The 23,578-nt window shown below is 39.0% G+C and overlaps 3 protein-coding genes across 10 annotated transcripts in view; 1 reads left to right on the top strand and 2 right to left on the bottom strand.

Moving 5' to 3' along the window:
- nf1a (neurofibromin 1a) overlaps nucleotides 1-23,578 on the top strand; it is a 140,492-nt gene that overhangs the window by 94,134 nt on the left and 22,780 nt on the right. For all 4 annotated transcript variants that reach the window (XM_085244845.1, XM_085244844.1, XM_085244846.1 and 1 more), the window contains 3 exons: nucleotides 20,379-20,811; nucleotides 20,943-21,283; nucleotides 22,357-22,559. In XM_085244845.1, the coding sequence (XP_085100971.1) occupies nucleotides 20,379-20,811; nucleotides 20,943-21,283; nucleotides 22,357-22,559 (977 nt within the window). The remainder of the gene's footprint in view (nucleotides 1-20,378; nucleotides 20,812-20,942; nucleotides 21,284-22,356; nucleotides 22,560-23,578) is intronic.
- Nucleotides 886-7,531, bottom strand: omg (oligodendrocyte myelin glycoprotein). 4 transcript variants are annotated; one of them, XM_085245036.1, is made up of 4 exons: nucleotides 6,627-7,531; nucleotides 4,515-4,727; nucleotides 2,616-3,385; nucleotides 886-1,712 (listed from the first exon to the last, which is right to left on the bottom strand). In XM_085245036.1, exons 2-4 carry the CDS (start codon nucleotides 4,715-4,717, stop codon nucleotides 1,588-1,590), a joined length of 1,098 nt encoding a protein of 365 aa, XP_085101162.1. In that variant the 5' UTR covers nucleotides 4,718-4,727; nucleotides 6,627-7,531; the 3' UTR covers nucleotides 886-1,587. The 4 variants fall into 4 exon arrangements, with proteins under 4 accessions (XP_085101162.1, XP_085101163.1, XP_085101160.1 ...); XM_085245037.1 differs by having other exon boundaries at nucleotides 1,590-3,039; nucleotides 3,205-3,385; XM_085245034.1 differs by having other exon boundaries at nucleotides 1,590-3,385.
- Nucleotides 9,877-19,258, bottom strand: evi2b (ecotropic viral integration site 2B). Of its 2 annotated transcripts, XM_085244847.1 has the most exons (3): nucleotides 19,162-19,258; nucleotides 16,250-16,291; nucleotides 9,877-15,353 (listed from the first exon to the last, which is right to left on the bottom strand). In XM_085244847.1, the coding sequence occupies exons 2-3, from the start codon at nucleotides 16,258-16,260 to the stop codon at nucleotides 13,961-13,963; spliced, it is 1,404 nt and encodes a 467-aa protein (XP_085100973.1). In that variant the 5' UTR covers nucleotides 16,261-16,291; nucleotides 19,162-19,258; the 3' UTR covers nucleotides 9,877-13,960. The 2 variants fall into 2 exon arrangements, with proteins under 2 accessions (XP_085100973.1, XP_085100974.1); XM_085244848.1 differs by lacking the exons at nucleotides 16,250-16,291; nucleotides 19,162-19,258 and adding an exon at nucleotides 15,728-16,207.

Raw genomic sequence — 23,578 nt, 5'->3', positions numbered from 1 at the left:
AATCTCCTCTCTGTCTTTGTGTAATAACACCCAGGGATGGGATTAATGAAGGATTTAGGAATTTCGATTCCATTATTGATATCACTTATTTTTTTGATTCCTTATCGGTTGTCACTGGCAGATTAATTGCATGCTGTGGGTCAAATGTTTGTGCATGTTTGTTGGGGTATTTTCCCTCTTTGTTGTGATCAGTGTTGAGTCGTTATTTTAAAAAGTCAGTGTTACACATACAGAACACTTTTTTCAAAGTAATGCAGTAAGTTACTTAATTACTCCTCTGAAAAAGTAATTTGTTATACTACTTGTTACATCACATGGTGGAGAGTCCCAGATTTTGAGCCCTGGTGGGAGTTAGAGTTGTTGAGCACTGTTGATCATGTGCTTCATCGCATGAGCCAAAGTGTGAAAAAGGGTGTGGATCATTATCATCAGAGGTTTTGGGTAAAAACCATTGTGAGACCTTGCCTCACCCTATCATGTGACTTATTGAGATCAACTGACACAAGACGTGAGTGGGCGTTAAAGCATCTGGGAAGGGATCTCAAAACTGGATTATAAGTGGCAGACCAGTTGGTGTGATAAGCAACCCCCTCTGTTCAAGGATGGTCGTTAACAGTGGACATAGATGGCTTCTTTCACTCCTCTTTCAAACCATCTGTCCTCTTTGTCCACAATGTGAACATTGGCATCCTGGACATTGAGAAGAATGGACACCTCAACATTGAAGTTTACCAGAAGCCCACACACAGCCTGGTACCTACTCTTTGACTCCAACCACCCTCTGGAACTAGAAGTGATCCAGCAATATTGGTCAGAAAATGTTCCCTCTAAGGCAGAAGGGAAAGAAAAGGAACACACACATGTAAAGAAAGCTCTTAAAACATGTTTTTATCCCAACATGGGCTTTAATCAAATCAGCAAAGATGCACAGTAAACAAGGTCAGACACCAAATAGGGAGAAACAGAATGACAAACAGAACAAAAATGTCATCCCTTATGTAGCCAGTTTATCAAAGAAACTGACGCACACTCTGACAAAAACTGGTTTGTCCCAAAGACAAACTAAACAACAGACCTCTACGTTCAACAAACCCAACAGCCACTTCATAAATGTATGGCACAACATAGAAGAGCCACCTCGACCGGACAAGACTCAAATGTACATCTGCATCTAAAGGATAAAGGTCACTCTTTTGAGGATGCCAATGTAAACCGTTTTTGGTAGCTATTCGTCACATAGTTTTTGCAACATTCTCAACAAATTTTTCCAATTCATTTGAATGGAAAAACCTCTGAAAAAGAGCACCAAGCCAGGCCACTTTGGAGCCCTCCTGCTCAGCCATACTTTATCGCAGAAACATCATCCAAACTTTATACGGGTCACAAGGTTGTCCATCACATTTTACACACAGTACAAACATGAAAGTTAGGTATTTTGTACTTGAGAAGTTGTTGCTGCTCACAATTAAATAATGCTTGCGATACAACTTGTAGGTTTCTCTTGGTAAAGTGTTGTTTGAGACTCAAATTCCTGTTTGCGTTCCTCTTTCAGTTTCACAAGTGGAATTTGCAGTCCTGCAAATGTCTTCATTCGCATACATTTTTCAGTCTGGCACAGGGGTGAAGAGGGGTTTTCACCCACCCAAGACACACTCCCATGCAGTCCTCCCATGCAGATGTGACTGCTGAAAGTTGATTGGTTGACCAGTAGCCTGGAATAGAGAAGGAAGCAATAGCGATAGTCGAGTTCACTCGGAACAGAAGAACTGGGGGGAAAAAAACTTCAGAAATTAAAAAATACAGCATGAAACGCACAGTTGCCGTAGTGCACACTTTTCACTATGTTTAACACTCGATCTCACTTGAGCTCTTTATATGTTATAGCTTCACTCTCCTTTGCGGCTGGCTGACTCACCAACAGCAACAACATGAGAAAAACTGTCTCACAGATTGGCTCACATGCTTTAAACACTGCTTCCGTCTGACAACAGACTCTCTGCAGGCAGTTGGGCAGTCCCCATAGTGGAACGGGAGGAGAACATGCTCACGTGTGTGTATTACACACTGTCCTATTGCTAGTCTTTAACTGGTAAATTGGAAAGCATTTTGTATTTAGAACAGCACTGTTCTAAATGCCTTGGTAGGACCAAAACAGCACAATAGCATTGATTAGGAATCAACTAATAAATGAACCCAGCAGCATGTGTTCAAGCAATAACCTAGATGTTTACCTCTGACATTTTTCTTTGTGTACAGGATTTTAAGAGATATTGTCATGATGATAACAACAGTTGCAACAGTTTTTATATGGCAAATGAAAATGGAACTGCTACATACAGGAAATTACTTATAGATTTAGTGTCCACAAGATTCTAATAACTGTTACACTATGTGTATTGTAGTTTAGATGGTGGTGAGTGCAGTTGTCATGACTATAACAGACAGAATGACTGTTTGTTGAGTTTTGATGTCCAGTTTGCAGCCTTCATTATATAAACGAGTTAGTTTAGGCTTATTGGTTAAAGACCTTGGATGTTCTGTTGTGCTTGTGTGTGAAGAAAACCTATCCATACTTGTTGAAGATGTCCAGATGTGATCCCCAGATTCATTCATACCTGCTTTGCCCTGATACATTCCACTGTCAACAAGTGGAGACTTCGCCTGATAGTTAGGTGTGTTCTCTACAGTCCTTGGGGGCAATTGAACATCCTGCCCTTCACTTCTGTTGTTAACCCAGAGTGGTGGCTCCGTAAACCGAGCTGAGTGCCTTTCCCTTCCGGTTACTGGTAAATGGGATTGCCCACAGATGGGTCTTGTATAACAGGGGCACCCCAAAACGGTTGCACGGGTTTTCTCTGACCATCTAAGGAGCTTTGTTATGTGTTCTTCTTCTTCACAAGCCCAGGGGTTATCCCCAAGAGTAATAATCTCCAGTCCTATTAGGTCATCAAAGATTCCCTCAGACAGCCAGGTGAAGCGGTTAGCATGCAAATAAAACTGGGCCAGTCGGGGCAGTCGATCCAACGATCCGGGCAGGATCTGCAACAGATAGTTATGTGACAAGTCAATGATCTCCAGATTGTGTGGCATGTTTGTGGGCACTGTCCAAAACCTGTTATGACTGAGGTTAAGAGACTGTAGACTCAACAGTGTGTTATTGATAAAGACCACTCTCTCTAGCTCATTATCTGATAGATCCAGTACTTTCAGGTTCCAGTGGTAGGCTGTGTCATTTTTGTCTAGAGAGCGTAGATGGTTCCCTGCTGCTCGAATGTCCCACAGAGACCGTGGCAGGGCAGGGGGGAGACTCTCCAGGCGGTTGTAGGACAGATCCAGGGTGCGCAGATGGGCATAGTGGCTGAGCTGGTTGTCCACACCGTGCAAGCTGCCAAAAGAATGTCATATTTAATCGTCATATTTATCACCATCATAATTGTAATAGAATGGTAATATTGCTAATTGGATTGATGAATAATCAAATGGCTAAAAAAGCTAAAGCATGAATGTTTGCTAGTGTAAAAACACTCTGAGTGCTTAGAAGGATTAGAGAAGCGCTTAATAAATATCAGTTGATACCATATAGCATGATTATAAGCACAGAAGTATGACAGGAGTCTGAATATTGGGATCTTGTAAAAGCCTTGATCATCTGGAGTTAAAAAAAACTACTCATACTGTGTTCATATTGAACACCTTTAAGACAAAGGAAATGATAGTAGATTACCAAAGATACAGGCCTCCTTTCCAGCCTGTGAAAGTTTGTGGCTTGGACATAGAGATGGTAACAAAATATAAATATCTAGGTTTACACCTATACAACAAACTAAACTGGTCCTGAATACAGGAGCCATCTCTCTCTCTTTTTTTTTTAAGGAAACCAAGATCTCTTGAAATCTGCAGTAAATTGCTGCAGATGTTCTTTCAGTCTGTGGCACTAACTGTTCTATGCTGCACACTTCTACTGGGAAGCCAGTGTCAGAAACAAGGATGCATGAAGACTGGACCTACTAGTGTAAGCTGTAATTGCTGTAATTTGAGCCATACGGGGGGAGATGGTGGAAAGATGCATACTAAATCCATTAGAAGCCATTCTGAATAATTTTGATCACCCACTTTACAAAATCTTTATGGAACAAAAAAACGGATATCAGTTTTTTTCATCTCATATAAGTAGCAGATGAGTGATGTCAGATATATGAGCTCAATCAACAATCAAGTTATTCTTATTCTGTTATGAACAGTTGCTATTAGTTCCAAGTTCATTTTTAGAAGTTCCTTAAAGGCTTTTAAAGACTTGTGAGTGTGTATGTAAAAATCTATTATTATTAATTTACAAGTTCAGGACGCTTATCTGGGACAGCTATATATTTTAACAGTCAGATCCTCTAGTTAAGTAAATTTCTGCTTAACCATATGCTACTTATTCTGTTACCTGTTACATGCACATGTATCTAAAAGTGAGTCATGTAATATAATGTCTAAAAGTGGAGCATTTGAGAGGTGCAGGAGCTTACCTGTTAAAAGAAAGGTTGAGAAAGCGAATGTTATGCTGCAGACCAGGCGGTAACTTGGTCAGGCCTCGTGAAGAGCAGTCCACAACACGATGGCCTCCACTGCAGGAGCAGGCAGCGGGGCAGATGGACAGCACCCAGCCTCCCAGCAGCCCACACAGCAGCAAGAGGAGTAGGTAGAGCACAGATGCAGAGCATACAGGCATGCTTAGAGCTCTAGAAGTGAGACAAGTTTTTAAAGTAGTAGGTTAGATATCAAGCTGGCTAGTTCTAGCACATGAAATTTCGTAATATTTAAACTTTAAATGAATACTTCCATTGTTTCAAATATTCTATATTTCTCTGTAAGAATCTGACGGAAATGTCAGATTATTTACTGAAATTAGATTTTTTTTGCTGACGTAGTCCAGATATCTTTGGCAAGTGTACTGACAGAATATATTTTAAGTGAATTTTTTTAAAAATGCAGTTACTATAGCTCAGGAGGTAGGGCAGGATGTCTACTAATCTGAAGGTGGGTGGTTTGATCCCTGCTCCCGTCTGCGTGCCACATATACATAACTCCAAGTTGCTCTTCTATGCATCCACTGGACTATGAACAGGTATAACCGTTAGAAAGCAAGAGCTGTTGTAGGAAAAGCATACAATGCTTTTATTATTGTGTGAATGAGGCAAGTTGTATAAAGCGCTTTGACTACTCAGGTACGGTAGAAAAGCAATATATGAGAACCAGTCCATGTAACTTTATGTACTTCTGATGTGATAGGAAGTAGGTATACATGAATCAAGTTGATCTAACAGTATTATTTTTTGTATGCTTGTGACAGGGCTGGGCTGCAGTCGCATCCCATGTTTATGGAGAACACGGTGCTTAATCACCATCAGTCTTTTGTTGATTGTGTGTAGGTATTTCAGTTAGAAAATCTTTTGGGGGGGGGGTCGAATGCATTATATGTCAAAAGGCAAGTGAATAATTGTCCTAAAAGATTTTAACTTGAGTATTGACCAAAATAATCATGAATATGATTGTGATGCAATACTTGAGCTAATGCCCGAATGTAGCAACAGCATCTACAGTGCATATGATACAATAATATAGCAGAATGACACCAAGTTTCACTGTAGCTCAGAGGTGTTTGAAGGTTGTAATCATAGATCATTGTACATAGCTCATTAGAGAAGATCCATATTAACTGTATACTATATTAGTCACAGTTCTATGTGACAAAACTATAAATACAAATATCAATAGAAACCATAATTTCATTAAAAATATTAAAAACACAAACCTAAAGTGCATTTTTACTGAGTGACCCTCCATCATATATTGGATTCCTAAATGTGACTCTTTGGTCTTGTCTTTGAGAACTTTTAACTGTGGCCCACCAGTTAACATTTTCAGCATTTTGGCATTTTATCTTCAAATTGAGTCCTTAGCAGCCTTTAATCTTGCCTTCAGAGATCAATTTTAATGTCTTGTCAATTCAGACTGCTCTTCTGACCAAAACAGTCATTGAGCTAAGTCAGTAACATTATTGCTATGTAATATCATTGATGGTGTTTAAGAAAATTAGTTACTAACAAATAGCATTAAATGTAAGTGAATGACTGCAGAAATGGCACGTGCATTGTGAATTCACCACTTAAACTCATCAGACTCTCTTCTCAGTACTGTTGCCATACTGAAGTAGGGTGGTTTTAAGTAGCAACCAGCTTGAAGATGTGCCAGTAGGACATGCGCTCAGAATGCTGCAGTGACATTCAGTTCATTCAAGCCAATAAACTGTGTTTCCACAACTGCAGTTCATATTCTGATCTAAAGACTACTCGATCACAAGCACTGAATATGATAAATATATTCTGGAAATTTCTTCAAGGTGTCGCTTTATGTGCTTGATGATAGCAGTTGCCACTGCTATGACTGTGCTTTACGTTGCTAGCTTCTATATTTAAGTACTATAATGTGACTTTGTCAATGCCTCCATGGAATAGTAAAAGAAAAAAATCTGCATAGCGACAGAGCACAGACTAGCTTTATCATGAGCCAGCACTACATTACATTAATTTACTGCAGCCATCATGTGCATGTGGATCTCCCCGTTTAAAATCACTCACCTTATGCTTTCTAGTGTCTGTTTATCATCTTTCCTTTTTTCTTCTCGTTTCCTCCTCAAGCTCTTGTTGTGTCCTTTCTTTGTGCTTCTCTTTGCTGCTCAAGACTCTCAGATTCCTGTTTCTGGTTGTTGTGTGGCAGTATACAATACTACCTTCTGTCGCTGGTGCTGTGTCCTGTTTACTGCTCTGCAGGCTCCTGATGCAGCTGGAGCTCCAGGTTAGGGAGGAGAGAGAATTGCAGCAGCAAGCCAAGCCTACTGCTGATGAAGCAAGCAATAACTCGACATGTGTGTGTGTTTGTGTGTGCATATATATACCGTGTCACGGTTCGATATTTTTTCAATACAAAAAAATGTTCATGCCTTTTTAATTTGTCATTTATTAAAATTAGAAATATATATTTTAACTCAAAAGTACAGTTTTTAAATTGAATGTTGCTGAAACAACAAAGTAATAAAAAAATAAATCTAATCTATCTGATCGAGGAATCGCTCATCTTTGGAAAAGAGAGTTTATTACAGAGAAATGGCTCTTTCCAAAATAAAAGCTATACTATACGCTTCTTCTGGGCTATATTCTCAGCAGCATATTAAACATATCAGGTCCCCATAAGGAGAATCCTGTGCTAACGGCTGTCTAAATGACTCGGGTAAAGTTTGTAGCATGCATGCTTGTTGTTTTTGTCTGTTTCCACTTGTCTTTGCACTAGGATGATGTCGGCGTAAATGTGCAGTCATATTCGTTGTGTTCCCACTAGTGCTGTCAGCGTTAATCTCGTTAAAATGACATTAATGCCATAACGCGGCAAATCTCCGTTAACGAGTTACCGGGGATCGCCCCGTGCGTGGGGCTGGACGGCGTCAGCACGTTAACAAGCTAACTGCGCTAACGCACTAGTTCCCACCAATTGAGCATTGTGTGGCACATCCGACATACTGTTTTACTTTAGTCCATGACGCGCTTACCTTCAGGGTCATACGTCACATGAAAACCAAAATAGTTCCAAACGCCAGATCTGAATGAGGGTGGGGGAGGTTCAATTTCGGGTAGCGTTGAGGCAGTTGCCATGTTGCAACGAGCTTAGCTTCTGTCTTGCTAGCTTGCGCTGCGCTCAGTGGCTCTGCACTCGACAGTGCAGCCTAGGCGGAGTAGTCGAACGCAGATCCACTGAGCTGTCAACACAGACAGCATCGTCAGAAGAAAAGTTGATAAAATTTTGTATTGTTCGATACATATGCGTACCGAACCGAAAGCACTGTATCGAACGGTTCAATATCGATACGAGTATCGTTGCACCCCTAATAATATATATATATATATATATATATATATATATATATATATATATATATATATATTAGTGCTGTCAATAGATTAAAAAAAGTTAACTAACTAATCTCACAATTTTCTGTTATTAATTGCGATTAATCTCAATTACTTTATTAATAGCCTGGCTCCAATTACATTTTTTTATTCTTTATATTTTAAGTAATTATCGTTGTTCACCGAAGTCCAGTGGTCTCCGGTGAGAGCGATATTCCTTACTTGCACAAGCTTGCTGGACTGCTGAGCCCTCTGGTCCCCATACAAAGTGTGCAGTCTCGACACAATGATTCCTCTCGAGGGCAGATTGTAACACTCATCTCCTGATGCAGCACGAATGACTTCTCTCAGTCCATCATCTTCTACTATGCTAACTGGTCGGGAGTTTTTAGCTATCCAAACAACCAAGGAATTGGTTACCTTTTCTCTCACATTTTTTGTTATTCGTCCACAAGCACCATACTCCTGAAGCGTAGACTGGCGAGGTCCCGTAGAGGTGGATTCAGTTGGGTGTTTTGCTCTCAGGTGATACGCCAGTGATGAACTGCTTCTGTGGTACTTGAATTCAGCGTTGCAAATTGTGCATCTTACTCTCGTTTTGTCCAACAAGCCATCAGGCAACTTCTTAAAGAGAAACTTTCCACCCAAAAGTCCGCCCTCGTCCATGCTTGCGTGTGTTAGCTAGTGTTAGCTAGATAGTAGCATGGTGTCACTTCTTCTTCTTCTTCTAATCATTTCTGTCAGGCCAAACGCCAGCATAGCACACTGTTGCCCCCTCCTCCAGAGGTGCTCATGAATTTAAAGGTCTTAGATTACAGGAAATTAATAAAAAAACAAAATCAGCGATAAATTGTTTTAATGCATTAAACATTTCGCGTTGATCTTAACAATTAACGCGATAATTTTGACAGCACTAATATATATATTTATTTATTTATTTATTTATTTATTAGGGGTGCAACGATACTCATATCGATATTGAACCGTTCGATACAGTGCTTTCGGTATATATATATATATATATATATATATATATATATATACCTTTTTAATGGTTTCTTTGAGCTGGCAGGGTATTGGCTTGCTGCCAGTGTGTTTGGGTTCTCACTGGTGGCTGTTCAGAGAACCCAGTCTTCTTGGAGTCACTAAGTGGGGTGCTGTTTGAAGATGATGTGGTTCTGTTAGATTATTGATTTCGAGGCAGCAGAAATTAGAATCTGAGTCCATGGTCCTCAGGCGGCAAAGGGTCCAAGTGCTCACTCTGGGTCAGGGATGAGTTGCTGCCTTAAGTGGAAGAGAATGGAGTAAGAGATTGACAGATGGATTTGGGCTGGAGCTGCAGTGATGCAGACATCCTGTTATGATAAAAGCGAATCTCCCAATTTACCGGTTGATCCTACATCCCTACCCTCACCTATAGTCAAGAGCTTTGGGTATTGACTGAGAGAACGGGATCGCAAAGTTGTTTCTATGTCCAACTCATGGGAAGAGTTCCTCCCAGTTTTTGTAAATCTTCAGTTCTCCTTCTTAGATCTTCACTGAGTTGCTTGGACTTTATCATTCTTCTGAGTATTGGCCTAGCCAGTCAGTGCGGTCAAACAAAGCCTTTTATGCTGGAAAAAAGAAACTGCCAGTTCATCAATCGCGGTCACTAACAAGAAGATTTATGTTAGCGTATGAATTCATTTGAGCTTGTATGTCTACTTTTGATGCTATGAGGATTACTTGCTTGTGGGAATGAAAGAGACATATGAGTCAATGGAACTCATTTTGAAGCTGATCAACTGGAATATTTGTGATGACCTGAAGGTTGTGGCACTGCTGTTGGGTCTACAGTTGGGGTACACAGAACACATGTGCTTTCTGTGCCTATGGAACATTCGTGATGATCGCAATCATTACAAAGTGAAGCAGTAGCCACCCAGAGTTAGATGAGATAAACCTTTATTAGTTCCACATGTGGAAAATCTGTTGTGTCACAGCAGAAAGTGGACAGTGCAAAGTTACAGTAGCAAAAATTAAGAATAACAATAGAATAGGATAAGATATTAAGAATAAGATGCTATATACAATAGAATAAAATATTTTATGCAATAGAAAAAAATACTATGTTGTCGGAAAGAGAAAAAAAAACTGTTGGCCGATACAATGTGCTACATGCATCACTAGTTGATCCACTAAAAGTGTACTTTCCGCCACTTCACATTAAACTAGGCCTAATGAAAAACTTTGTCTTGGCAATGGATCGTAATGGAAATGGCTTCCATTCCATTTGGAAAAACCAAAACTGATGCTAAAAGTAGAAATTTTTGTTGGTCCTGAAATCCGCTAAATGATGCATGATGACACATTCAGATCCAAACTGAACATGAATTCGCCGCTTGGGATGCATCTGTGCTAGTTGTGCAAAACTTTCTTGGCAACCATCAGGCTGAAAACTATGTTGAACTTGTAAGCAACATGTTAGCAGCATATCAGCAACTCTGCTGCTGAATGTGACTCAAAATGCATTTATAGCGGGGGGGTTTCACTCCAAATTTGGGTGGTGTGAGTGATGAACATGGAGAACAATTCCACCAGGATATTGCCAGCATGGAGAAAAGATATCAAGGCCACTTCAACCCCATAATGATGGGCAATTACTGCTGGCTTCTGCAGCGGTCAACAGCAGAGACTCACAAGCGCAAAAGCAAGTGCCTACAGCACTTTTTAACAGTGTATGTACATTCCATAAACACTCAAGTGAACTATCTATTTACACGTTTGGTAAAGTGTACAAGTTTTTGTAATCTCTCACAGTTTTAAATCAAAATTTAGTTATGTACAGTGCCCATATAACGACTATAAAATCAGTTTCCTTTTCTGTCTGTATGAATAGCCATTGATACTGTGTATAACTTCAGAACCTGACATCCTAGACAAAATCCGACTACAGATTTGGACTCAGCACACTTGATTTAGTATACGACACATGAAATACCACAACTTTGTTTTATGATCCTGTGTTTTAGAAAATTCTAAATAAATCAAACCCTGCACACATAATGTTTTTTTTATAAAGTTCTTAAAGCTGTGTTCTGTACAATCATATCACACTAGAAAGAACAGTTCAAAGGAAACATTAAAAGCTCCAAATTACCTTTACATTCATATCTATGATGAGTATACATAAACCACTTTGCATCATGGTTTGCATTTTCTTTTCAAAGCAAAAGCAAAGCAAATCCCTGTTTTTAAAAATTGTGTAGACCTGTGGACTTTGCTGATTAAAATTAAGCCACTACACATTTACAGGCTAGTAAAAGCATCATGACTAGAATTATCATCAGTTTTCAAATTCCAAGGCTACTAAACATGCAGATTAAATATGGCAAGATAATCTGCATGCAGAGTTTCCACTGGTCCTTCCATCAGACTGTGAGCCCCACCTATTGCTCCTCGGTTACACTGTTTTCATGAAAAAGCAGAAATGAACTTTGCGCACACACCAAGCAACTTTTCTCTGCTGAATGTGTAAGAAATAGGTGTTAGTGTGTTAGGTTTATGCCTGAATGTTGCAATGTGCTATTAAAACTGCAATGCATGCATTCATGCACATGACACAGTAACACAAGATGACTCATAATCTGATGGTAAATAATGTTTTGTGTTCTCTGTACATCTTAGCTCAGGTAATAAGGCAGGTCATCTGCTAATCTGAAGGTTAGGGGTTCCATCCCTACAGTTCGCATGCCAAATATCCTTTCACAAGATACTAACACCCCCGTTGCTCTCCGATGCATCAGTTTGGAGTATGATTGCGTGTGAATGTTAGATAGAAAGCACTTGCATAGAAAGACTTATTTTCTTAAATCAAAAGGATATTGATTCTCTTTCAGCTTCCTCACATTTATCCGAATTGCCACGCTGTTTTCAGAGAGCAACACTTGTGTGAAACCTGAGCTTAAACTGGAATTTTGAGCCACTAATTTGCTCTTGGCACAAGGCTGGTTTTTACTGCAGTTAACTGCATCTTTTTATAAAAATAAAGCACATTCTTAATAGATCCCCCAGCAATTGCGACATCACAGTAATTTGTCTCACTTAGTAAATCTGTCCCATAGCATCTAAAATTAAATTCATCTTATTTGTTATATTTTACTGTTGTGATACTAGGTAACTAATTTTATCATGCCTGTTAAGGCAGTGCTATCTATCACTTATTCCAGCAGACTATTCTGGAGTAAAATTATACTAAAGACTGCAATATAACAAAGGACTTTACTGATTAGCACCAGTTGCACAGAACCTTAAGTACTATTATTAATTAATATAGATCTTGAGCTTATATAGCATTCTGTGTTCTTCGTGCAAGGCTACAGTTCAATCAGAAGTAGTTTTTATTGCAGCAGTGTGAGGTTCTTCTTTCAGCTGTGAATTTAATGAACTGTTGTTAAAAACTATATCAGGAGGATATTCAATGAAAATGGGGAAAGGCACTCACAGATAACATTTACCAGAGCTGAGCAACTTTTTTTTAAATTATATTGTGTTTTGTCATGAATGGTCAGATGGGCCATCTCAGTGAATTATGGAGTGGTGTTTTCTCCTCCCTTTTCTTAAAGGATGGTCCAGTGTACACTATGCTAAAGGAACCAATAAAGGAAGAATTTACCCTCCTTCCCTTATTATTTGGAGAATTGGTACAGCTCTTATTATGGCCATCACACAGATACTTCAGGTCCCGTCTGAGTTTCTGTTTTATGATGGTGGCACCTATACTTATACTACCACGCCAGAGAAGTAAAACTTGTAAAGACAACGATCAATGATTAGTCTTTGAAAGCTTTGTGGTTTTATGCAATTTAATTTATTAACTCAAAAAGTACTGGATAATTATCAAATGGATAATTGTTAAACATAAAATAGTTTTCTCTTAATATTTTTTAATACCTAGCATTCTAATCAACTTAAATGATGATCAGTATTGCCATATTAAACTAAATGTGGTTGCGCAACTAGGTCCATTGCTGACTAAAAACGCCACGCTATGTAAGTGAGAAACAGAAATGGAAAATTAGAGTAATGAGGGGTTTTTGTTTGTCTTTCCCAAATGTGATTGTAAAGAAACAACCCAATTGTGAACAATGGAACAATTATTTTAATTATTTAAGAAATTTAAAAAGGTTATTGAAAATTTTTTAAATTATTTCTTTTGAAATAATTTAATTCTCTGCAAATTGAGCAGAGAGCTAAAACAATTTATTTGCATTATATTAGTTGTACAAGCTCCACTGTTACTAATGTTGAACTAAATTATAAAAGGCTGCCTGAGAAACGTGCTTCTGAGGTTTACATAAGCTTAATTGTTTTTGGAATTAAAGATAAAAAGTAACGTTTGCAGAAAGGTTCTGAATGTCATTTAAACGAAACTAAAGCCATAGCGCACCTCCAGATTCTTACATGCAATTGTAAGTACAGGAAATTTTATTGGGGGATATTTAGTTTTCTTACTTTTCTATTGCATATGCCATATTGTGCAAAACGAATATTATTAAGATAGGCATGTATGTACCAGAGCTTGCTTTTGATGTGGCCAAGCGAACTGAATGATATTTGAAATGAGACAGATCTTATTCACATGAATGTTAAAAAGGAAGCTTCCTGTTCACATCATGGTATGGTATTTATTCACACTGTTACATGACACAGTGTAAATAAAACTGCTTGCTGTGCAATGTTATTATCTGTTAGCAGCAAGAAAATGCCCCTACATGTAGCGTATGATTATTATTTTGCATATTCCTACTCTTACTAACACAGAAAACTACAATTAATCAACCTTACTATGTTGTTCTTCAGGTTTTGCTGTAGAAATCATGGTTAACATCACACAATCTCAATTATTTCCGAATGCACTAACAACATGGTTTCCTGTTTTTGTAGTTACCTTTGCTGCTACCAGGAAACCAATGAAGGGTGTTATAACTGGTACCCTACATCTGCTGGATTTGTTTAGAGATCAAGTTCGCTTAAGGTTCCATAAGGGCATTGTTCATTTGTTCAGACATATTTTCCATGACTTCAGATTGATTTGACTGATTTGCAGAAAGGTCTTGACGGAGGCTTGAATTATTTGTGGACACAGGGTTGTTAGTTTGCAAAGAGACAGCCGAAACACAGTTTTCAGCAGTCTCTGCGAAGTCTACTGTGGTTTTCATTTCAGGAAAAACTGCATTAGTCCCATTGCTTTCTGGTCCGATGTCTACTGTGGTTTTCATTTCAGGAAAAACTGCATTAGTCCCATTGCTTTCTGGTCCGATGTCTACTGTGGTTTTCATTTCAGGAAAAACTGCATTAGTCCCATTGCTTTCTGGTCCATCATTTCCATCAACTGTTTGGCCAAATGTGGTCCCCTGGTTTTTATCTCCAAATGTAGTAACTTGAGTCATGTCTTCTAACTCCTCATCTGTTTCCGGAAGCAAGGACAATCTTTTGGACAGTCTTGCAGGTAGAAAGCTGGCTACAGAAATTCGGTTAGGTGGCCTCATTGTTACCTGGCCATTGTTAGCTCCACCCTCTAGAAATGGCGAAGGACCCGCCCAGTCTGTAGTTGATACCTGCTGCTTCTGAAGCTTCCGTTTCTTAATAAAGATGATCAGGAATCCTACCATCATCACTAACAGGGATCCACCGATTAGTCCGGCCACTACTTTACCATGGTTAGTTTTCTTTGTTTCTGAAGGTTCTTGTATTTTCCTTTTTCTGATATTGTTGATGGATGTTGAAGTTTTGTATAAGCCTGTGGAATGTTTCACATCATCACCTGTAGCTGGACTCATGCTTTCAGACTTGTCTTCTTCAGGTGTGGTAAATGTGTTAGTAGTAGAGATGAGTTTTGTAGACTTCGGTGAAAATGTAGGTGGATAGGGGTTTGTGTGCCTCCTAACGTGTGTGCTTAATGTCTTCTGGCTTTGGGTTGAGTTGATTATCACTGGAGTTACACTTGTAGGTGTTGCTGGGGTGCCAGTTAGATCTGTCATTGAAGATTTGATGACTGTAGATTGTATTTCTGTTAAGGATTCCATGGAAGTACTGTTTAAGTGAGGCGATGCAGAACTGGTAGGAGCTGGTGCTGTCTTAGTATTAGGTAGGATCGTATTCGAGGGCATTGTTTGACTTCTTCGTTGTGCGTCTTTCGTGGCAGGTATTTTCTCTGAGTATGCCTGAGTATGTGTTGTCAACTCATTGTGAGAGAATGATTCTACAGTTACCACAGAGCTGGAGACTTCACTTTGATTAGATGTCACTGCATTGCTTGATGTCACTGCATTGCTTGCTGCCAGTGGCAGCAGCCATATGAACGTGAGGCTTGTAAAATCTGTGGTCATTGCTGTCCTCAGAATGGCTACTGTGTCTCTGAAGCTAGAACAGAGGAAATTATTCTGTCAGAGCACGTAGTCTGAAGTAGTATCATTTGAATAAAGAACGTTTAGTGATATGCAATATAATATGTTTTAGGAAATGGTAAGTTCCTCAAAATGCTCGTAATCCACCATAGGTTTGAAGGGTACGCAATTTACCAGTTTCAAACACTGCTTTTACCATTTTCATCTAATTTACATTTATGTATCCTCTGTTGTTTAATAACATTTTACACATAACATTTAGTTTTTAGGTGTGTGTGTGTGTATAGATATAGATATGTCTCAATTTCACATAATCATCAATTTAAAGTTGTCAAGCTGTGAGTTGGACCCAAAACTGTATCAGTAATCTAGTAATTTAGATTTACATACCAGTGTCTGTACGCAGGTGAACACTCAAAGCTGTTGGTTGTGTCCTTCCAGGGTGTATTAAAAGCCGAATATTGCTGTTGCTGTCTGGCAGAGTTGCTATCTCTAAGGAAGTAAGATCTTGGGGGTTGGACAGTTTGTCGCTGCTGAAATTTCGAGACTGATTCTTGCACCACTTACAGGAAGCGTGACATGTGAAATCATTCTCAGTGTCCTATGTTAAATATAGTAGTTCATGTTTTACAACCAAGTCTTGTGTTAAAAATGTTTGCTGAAACAATGCTGAATTAATCTGTAAAATTCTAAAGATTGACTTTTAAAAAGTGTGAATTTTAAATTTTCATGAGTGCTCTTTGGTTTTAAGAAGGAAAAGGCATTCTTTAAGTTTAAATGTCCAGAACAGTAACATATCATAACTGAAATAGCAGCATGGTAGCAGCTCATGTCTGTTTTTTAGGACATAGTTTGAGTAAGGTAAGGACATTTATTAGCCACACCATTGATGCCTGTGAAAGGTAAACTCACCTTGTTATCATACTGCATTCTCAACCACAAAATCTACAGGATCTGCGATACACAAAAACATACAAACAGAGATCACTTTCCCATGCCCTGACAGGTCAGAGATATTTTGACTGCATAAGGAGGGCATATACAGTCCTGATCAAAAGTTTAAGACCACTTCACTTGAAGAATGGCAAAAAAATCATATTTTTGCATGGCTGGATCTTAACACGATTCCAAGTAGAGCATGTAATGTGCAAGAAATGGGACTGAGACAGAACATTTTTTTGAGCATGCAATTTATTGAAAACAACACTTAAACTGAAACAGGCTGTTTGACAGCTGATCAAAGGTTTAGGACGCACATGCACATAGGACATAGCCAGCAGCCGTTTGACGCCCCTGCACTTCCCGAAGCTCAATTGTTCCACTGAAGGAAAAAGCACCCCAGACCATTATGGCACCCCCTCCACTGTGGCGCATAGAAAACATCTCAGGTGGGATCTGCTTGTCATGTCAGTAACGTTTTTGAAGCCCTTCAGCCTCAGATGCTATCTGATGGTTATGAGACTGCAGTCTGCACCAGTAACGGCCTTAATTTGGGTCGAGGATAGTCCAGTGTATTGACGGACAGCCAATTGGATCCTCCAGCTCAGTGCTTGTGAAATTTTTGGGGGTCTTCCACTTGACGTTTTGGTTCCATAACCCTAAGGATCATTTAAGAAATTCCAAATGACCGTCTTACTGGGTCCCACCTTGGCAGTGATGTTGCGCTGAGAGACCCTGCTTATGCAGTTCAGCAACCCGACCGCGTTCAAAAAGGTAAAGTTTTTTTGCCTTTGCCATCAGAACGTCATAACAGTCTGACTACCTGACAGAAGATGACAATGAATCCACATTTTTGCACAGATTTGGCTTTTTTAAGGCATGTGGCCCTAAACTTTTGATCAGCTGTAAAACAGCCTGTTTCAATTTAAGCATTGTTTCAATAAATTGCATGCTCCAAAAAAATGTCTCACTCCCATTTCTTCTTGTTTTATGTTGAAGCTCTATTTGGATCCTTGTTAAGATCCAACCATGCAAAATATGATATTTTTTGCCATTTTTCAAGTACAATACAGTTCAATACAGTTTAGAAGTTTAGAACAACTTTTAATCAGAACTGTATCATAACAGGAATGGGTGGGGTTTTTTCTGGGTTACTGACAGGTGTGTGGCTTGTACATGTTATTTAATCAAGCAGAATAACAGTTCTATAAGTAGTCACTGTTGTGGCCTGTTTTGTTGTCGAATGATTATATAGTATAGATCTTTAAAAATTTTAAGAATAATAATTGCCATTGCACAAATACATTTTGGATTTTCTCTAATCCACACAGGGTCAAAAGTATATATTCAAGCTCAAAGTGTTGTCTTTTAACAAGACATAGTTTGTATTTGTCAGCATAGAAGAAATAGCTTGATAGTACTTATTTCATTGACCAATACTCTACGAGTCCAAGAAACTATTGATTTTCCAAAGCTGGTAAAATCTCTTGGAGCCTTTGTACAGATGTGCAGATTTCAAGAAGTTGATATCTGTTGAAACTGTTTTACAAAAGTTATTTGGATGTGTCACCACTTTGCCAAGCTCTTGAAAAACACCCAAATTGTCACTTGTTAATGGCTACCAAAAGCATCTGGTCTAGGTGCAACTAAGGAACATGTAGCCAAATATTAGTGGGGGGTGTGTATATATATATTTGAACTTGTGTGCACATTTTTGGTCATGTATGATTATGAAATCCAAAATAAATTCTACAGTACATCCAGTTCTTGGTTGTTTTTTGTGTGTTTTTCTTTTAGTCCTTGAAGGTATATTGATGAGACTCAGTCGACCAGGGAAAACAACAATGGAAAGAAATAATTTAAAGCTCAAAATGTCCATGACGAGTGTATGGAAACTTTTGACCACAACTTTCTCTGTCTGTGTGTGTGTGTATAGGGCTCATAATTGACAAATATTGATTTGACTCATGAAACACTGACACCAATACAAAGGTCAATTTATTTAAAAACTGGCAAATATTACAAGTATTTAAGTTATAACCAATAATTAAATTGTTGAAAATTCATTTAAAAGATTAGACATAGCTGAAACAGATTCAGAGTTAAGTTTCCAGCATTTCTATTATCAATTTAGCCCATTATCTCTTCAAAACTGTGAATGTATGTTGACCTTGTTTTTGTTAATCTGCTTTTTGTTCATTATGTAAGTTATTATGCTATGTTATGTTACTGATGCAAATCATGCGCACAACAAATATGGACCGTGCTATGTTATGTGTTTAAAAGTTATGATGTCTTTCTTTCTTTCGTTCTTTCTTTCTGTTTTAATTGAACACTCAGGACCAGGCTTTAAAGATTTACTACGAGATATAGAACTATGTAACATGTTAAAAGTATCCTTATCTAAGCAAAAACTATGCTTTTTGGTGTGTGCACCCAAAGCTCTTTATTCTGTCAGCACTAATGTAGTAAATTGCATATGATGCCCTACATTTAACAAGATGAAAATAAACAGGAATAGTGATGCAACAACAAAATTATCAGTTTATTTACCAAATTTCCATTCTCACTTTGTTGACTGCCTTCAGCAAATAAGAAAACAGTCACCACTCTATTATAGCTTTTTCTTTCCTTGTGTCCGTTTCATGAATGCGTTTGAAAGACTTTCAAAGTTATTTATTTCTGTCCAAAAAAAGAGCAAAATAAAAATTAAAAAAAATCTCCATTAATATAATTCGTTTATTTTATTTTATATTTGCCCATGATTTAACAATTGGTGCATCTCTGTTGGAAAGGATGTGATTGAAACAAGCCAAGTTAATATATTTTAAATCAGCTAAACTGATTAGTTGTGTATGTGACTGGATTTACTGAAGTAGGGTTACCTCCTTACACAACAAGGGGCATGTCTTCTAAATCCCTGGGAATCTCCAAACAGGAGTCCTTGAAGTTGGAGCTGTGCATATGACTTTGATCGTCCTCAGGATTAAACGCTATTGCCATTGCCCCTTCCTTGAGTCCTGCCCCATCGTCCTCCATTGTCCCTTTTGTTTCAGCCTGCCTCTCTTCCTCAGTCTTGTCTTCTTTCACCTCCTCAAGCATGACACTGGCATCATATGGTCCAACCAGGCCTGCAATCTCTGGTTGGTCTGTGCCCCAGTAGCCTGTACTGCTTACTAAGTCCATGTTGGACCGTGAGGTGCGAGGGCCATAAACCTGGCGCTGAAGGCTGCAGACCTGGCATGCCAGTACCACAGTAGCAGCCAGCAAGCACACAATGAGACCTCCAGCTGAACTTATAGCAATCAGACCCATCTCAGTGTCAACCAAGCAGTCACCACGAGTGCCATTGATGGAGTTTTTGTCTTCACTTGTTCTGAGGGTAGTACTCACAGCAAGTGTGGGGCTGCTTCTTTGGTCTTGTGAATAGTCTTGTGAATATATTTGAGTTGTTGAAAGGACTGCGTCAGCACCGACAGGGCAGAGTGGCAGGTGGTTGAGCAGGAGAAACAGCCAAAGAGTTTTTGCACCTTCCATCATCTCTGAAATTCAGAAACTGTTTTAGAAAAAGTAAAGCTGAAAAAAAATGTAGAACGTTATTCCAGAATGCCACTACAAGAGCTCATGATCAGAAGGTTGTTTGAACAGTTCTAGTTAAATTTTTTTTAAAGGAAATGCTTGACTTTTGTGCTTTTAATATGATTCAAAGATGCTGCATGACAAATTCTTACCTGAAGTAGTCCTATGGAGGTCTTGGGGAAGAAATGGCACGTGACACCTGCTGCAAACTGACTGTTGAGATGGTCTGAAGTCACTTCCTGACCCCTCTTTCTGCTGGGTTTTTTTTTGTCTTTTGGTTTGTTTGTTTTTTTGCAGAGGGTGTGATTATTTCAGAGCCTTGGGTTTGATACCACAGAGGCTTGCAGGGCTCTTACAAAAAAGGACAGACAAAAAGAAGCAATCTTTTTCAGAAATGAAGCTTTTCAGAGTTCAACCACATAGAATGCAATGAACAATTTAAGCCTCACATTTATACAACTGATCTAAAAAATAAAACTATTTCGTATTTAACCATAATGAATTTTTTCCCCCTTTTCTTTAGGTTCAAAACGGGCCAGATCAATGGTGACCTGCTCATCTACCATGTCCTTCTCACCCTCAAACCCTACTATGCTAAGCCCTATGAGATAGTGGTAGACTTAACACATGTTGGACCCAGCAATCGTTTCAAGACTGACTTCCTCTCTAAGTGGTTTGTTGTCTTTCCTGGCTTTGCATATGAGAATGTGGCAGCTGTTTATGTCTACAACTGCAACACTTGGGTAAGAGAGTACACCAAGTATCATGAGCGGCTGCTGACAGGCCTAAAAGGGAGCAAGCGGCTCCAGTTCATTGATTCTCCAGCTAAGTTGGCAGAGCACATTGAACCTGACCAACAGAAGCTGCCTGCAGCCACACTGATACTGGAGGAAGACCTTAAAGTGTTCCACAATGCCCTCAAACTGGCCCACAAAGATACCAAGGTCTCAATTAAGGTAAGGTTTCAGCCAGTGAACTTGCACTAAAAATGAGCAACATAGAAATATTACCACTAAATAAACATATTAAATCACTAAAATCGTAACAGAGGTGTATCTTTAACCATCTTTATTTTCTTCTTGACCAGGTGGGTTCAACAGCCGTTCAGGTGACCTCAGCTGAGCGCACCCGCGTCCTTGGCCAGCCTGTCTTCCTCAACGATGTATATTATGCCTCCGAGATTGAGGAAATTTGCCTTGTGGATGAGAGTCAGTTCACCCTCACCATGGCCAACCAGGGCACACCCCTCACTTTCATGCACCAGGAGTGTGATGCCATAGTTCAGTCTATCATCCATATCCGGACACGCTGGGAGTTGTCGCAGCCTGACTCCATCCCTCAGCACACTAAAATCCGACCAAAAGATGTGCCTGGCACTCTCCTCAACATTGCTCTTCTCAACCTGGGCAGTTCTGACCCCAGCCTCAGGTCTGTCCTGTAGGGTCATTGTTTTGTTATTCTAGGCCAAATTCTTTGGCTTTATGGGGAATAAAGTAGGTCTGTAAAAATAACAAAGAATGTGTTTAATTTAAAATATAACTGAGATTTTTTGCTTCGGAACCAGTGACACATGAATATTTGAGCATACTTTAGGTTTAAAGTTTAGACTTTGTATAAAGGTTGCTGGAAGTAAACCTAATGCAGAAGCACCTTAAACTTAGTGACTCCTGCTTGTATAAATGTTTGATAAAACAACCCTATTGCTCACATGTCTATGAAAACATAAATTTGAAGGTACTACAATGTATGAATACATTGTATTTACATCATAAATTATAGCCCCATGTAGATGAAAATTAGATTATAAAACTAATACAAAGCAAAAACTATAGCAGTGGTCAAAAAACTCAATGCTTCAAAGTCAAATTTCAGAAACCAGCAGTTAACTGGATTAGCGATACATTCATTTTTTTTATAAACTGTGTTTAAAGGTTTAGTTCAACCACCCCTCATTTCTTTGTTTTCCTTGAAAGAACCAGACATGAGCAATCGCTTTCTGGGCTTTCTTAATGTCTTCTTAATGGCACCTTTTTTTACTTAAATACTTACTTTTAGTCTAGTCCTTGTACATCAGAAAAGTATTCCTGAAGACTACTTGAAGAAATTACAAGAAAGCTTCCCTAAAAGTTGTTTTGTTAAAAAAAATATGGGTGGACCAAAACACTGTTTTGCCTGTATTTTACTCACTAGCTCACTGCATCTATTTCCCATTTACCTAGCAAAATGTAAAGAAATGAGGGATGGCTCAAGACTTTTGCGCAGTAATGTACACTTTGAACATGAGCCTAAATATTTTTGATCCAATGCAAGTGGTTCAGTTTCAAAGGAAAAACTCGAACATTTTAGCACATCTTATTGTCTTTCCAGTTTTCAGTTGAGCTTCACCGACCTGAAATAAAACTTTTGATCTACTCATTTACAACACCTATGTTTTTCAACTCAAACCTGTAAAAGTAAAGACTAAAACTGTTTTTACACTGACTTATCTGTTTCATATCCAGATCTGCAGCTTACAACCTATTGTGTGCTTTGACCTGCACCTTTAATCTGAAGATAGAGGGCCAGCTGCTGGAGACATCAGGTCTCTGCATCCCAGCCAACAATACGCTCTTTATAGTTTCCATCAGCAAAACTCTGGCAGCCAACGAACCTCATCTGACTCTGGAGTTTCTGGAGGAGTGCATCTCAGGCTTCAGCAAGTCTAGTAAGTCTGCTTACCATCGTACTGGTTACCATACATAAGCTCTCACATACACTCAGTCATGAAACTGCGTCAGTTTATTATTCAAAGATGTTACCTCTCTAAATGGGAATAGATACATTGTACTCATACCGCCACCAGCTCACCTCACTGAAATGCATAAAGTTTTAAGGTTTTTGTTTCTTTTTTTACATAACTGTGGTGGGGAGGGGAGCGTTTGGGAATGACAATATGGTTTATGATTTTACGTAGATGCTGAAGTGCACAGTGCACAAAGGTCGCCAACTTTCTGTATGGTCAATCGCTACATACCTCCAAACTTCATGAAGCCTTCAAATTAGCTCAAGACTTTGCACAAAAAGCTTCCTGGAATAGGTTTTCATGGCAGAGCAGCTGCATCCAAGCCTTACATCACCAAGTATAAGGCAAAGCTTTGGATGCAGTGGTGTAAATCACACAGCCACTGGACTCTAGAGCAGTAAACACTTGTTTTGGCAATCCAATTGACGAATATCGGTTTGGCAGCTCCCAGGAGAAAGATACTGATTGCACTGTGCCAAGTATTAAGTTTGGTGGACGTTGATTGTGGTGTTGTTGTTTTTCAAGAGCTGTGCTCAGGCCCCTAGTTCCAGTAAAAGCAACTCTTCATTTGTGAGCTTCATTTCATTGATTCAGCATACGAAGACATTTAGGGCATTTTCATGCTCACAACTTTGTGGGAACAGTCTGGTTTGGGGATGGACCTTCCTATTCTAACATGATCTTGAATCCAGCTCTACTAGTAATTATTTTAAGCCTATTTCAATAGGCCATTTATAAGCAAATTACTAGAAAAAATAGTAGAAAATCAGTTCTGATCTTTACTGTGCAGATGACATATTTTTACCCTTTTCAGTCGGGCTTTCAGAGGCAGCGTTCCACTGAGACCGCTCCTTTGAAGGTCTGTAATGATCTTCTAATGGCTTCTGATGCAGGGAATTGTTCTGTGATCATTTTGTTTGGTCATAGCGCAGCCTTTGATA

Source organism: Mchenga conophoros, linkage group LG14, assembly GCF_057382185.1.
Source record: "Mchenga conophoros isolate Kocher_MC1m ecotype Shallow Benthic linkage group LG14, M_conophoros_male_GT1.1, whole genome shotgun sequence".
NCBI lineage: Eukaryota > Metazoa > Chordata > Actinopteri > Cichliformes > Cichlidae > Mchenga > Mchenga conophoros.
Note: the sequence above shows the minus strand (reverse complement) of the source record. Positions and strands in the feature narration are given on the sequence as shown.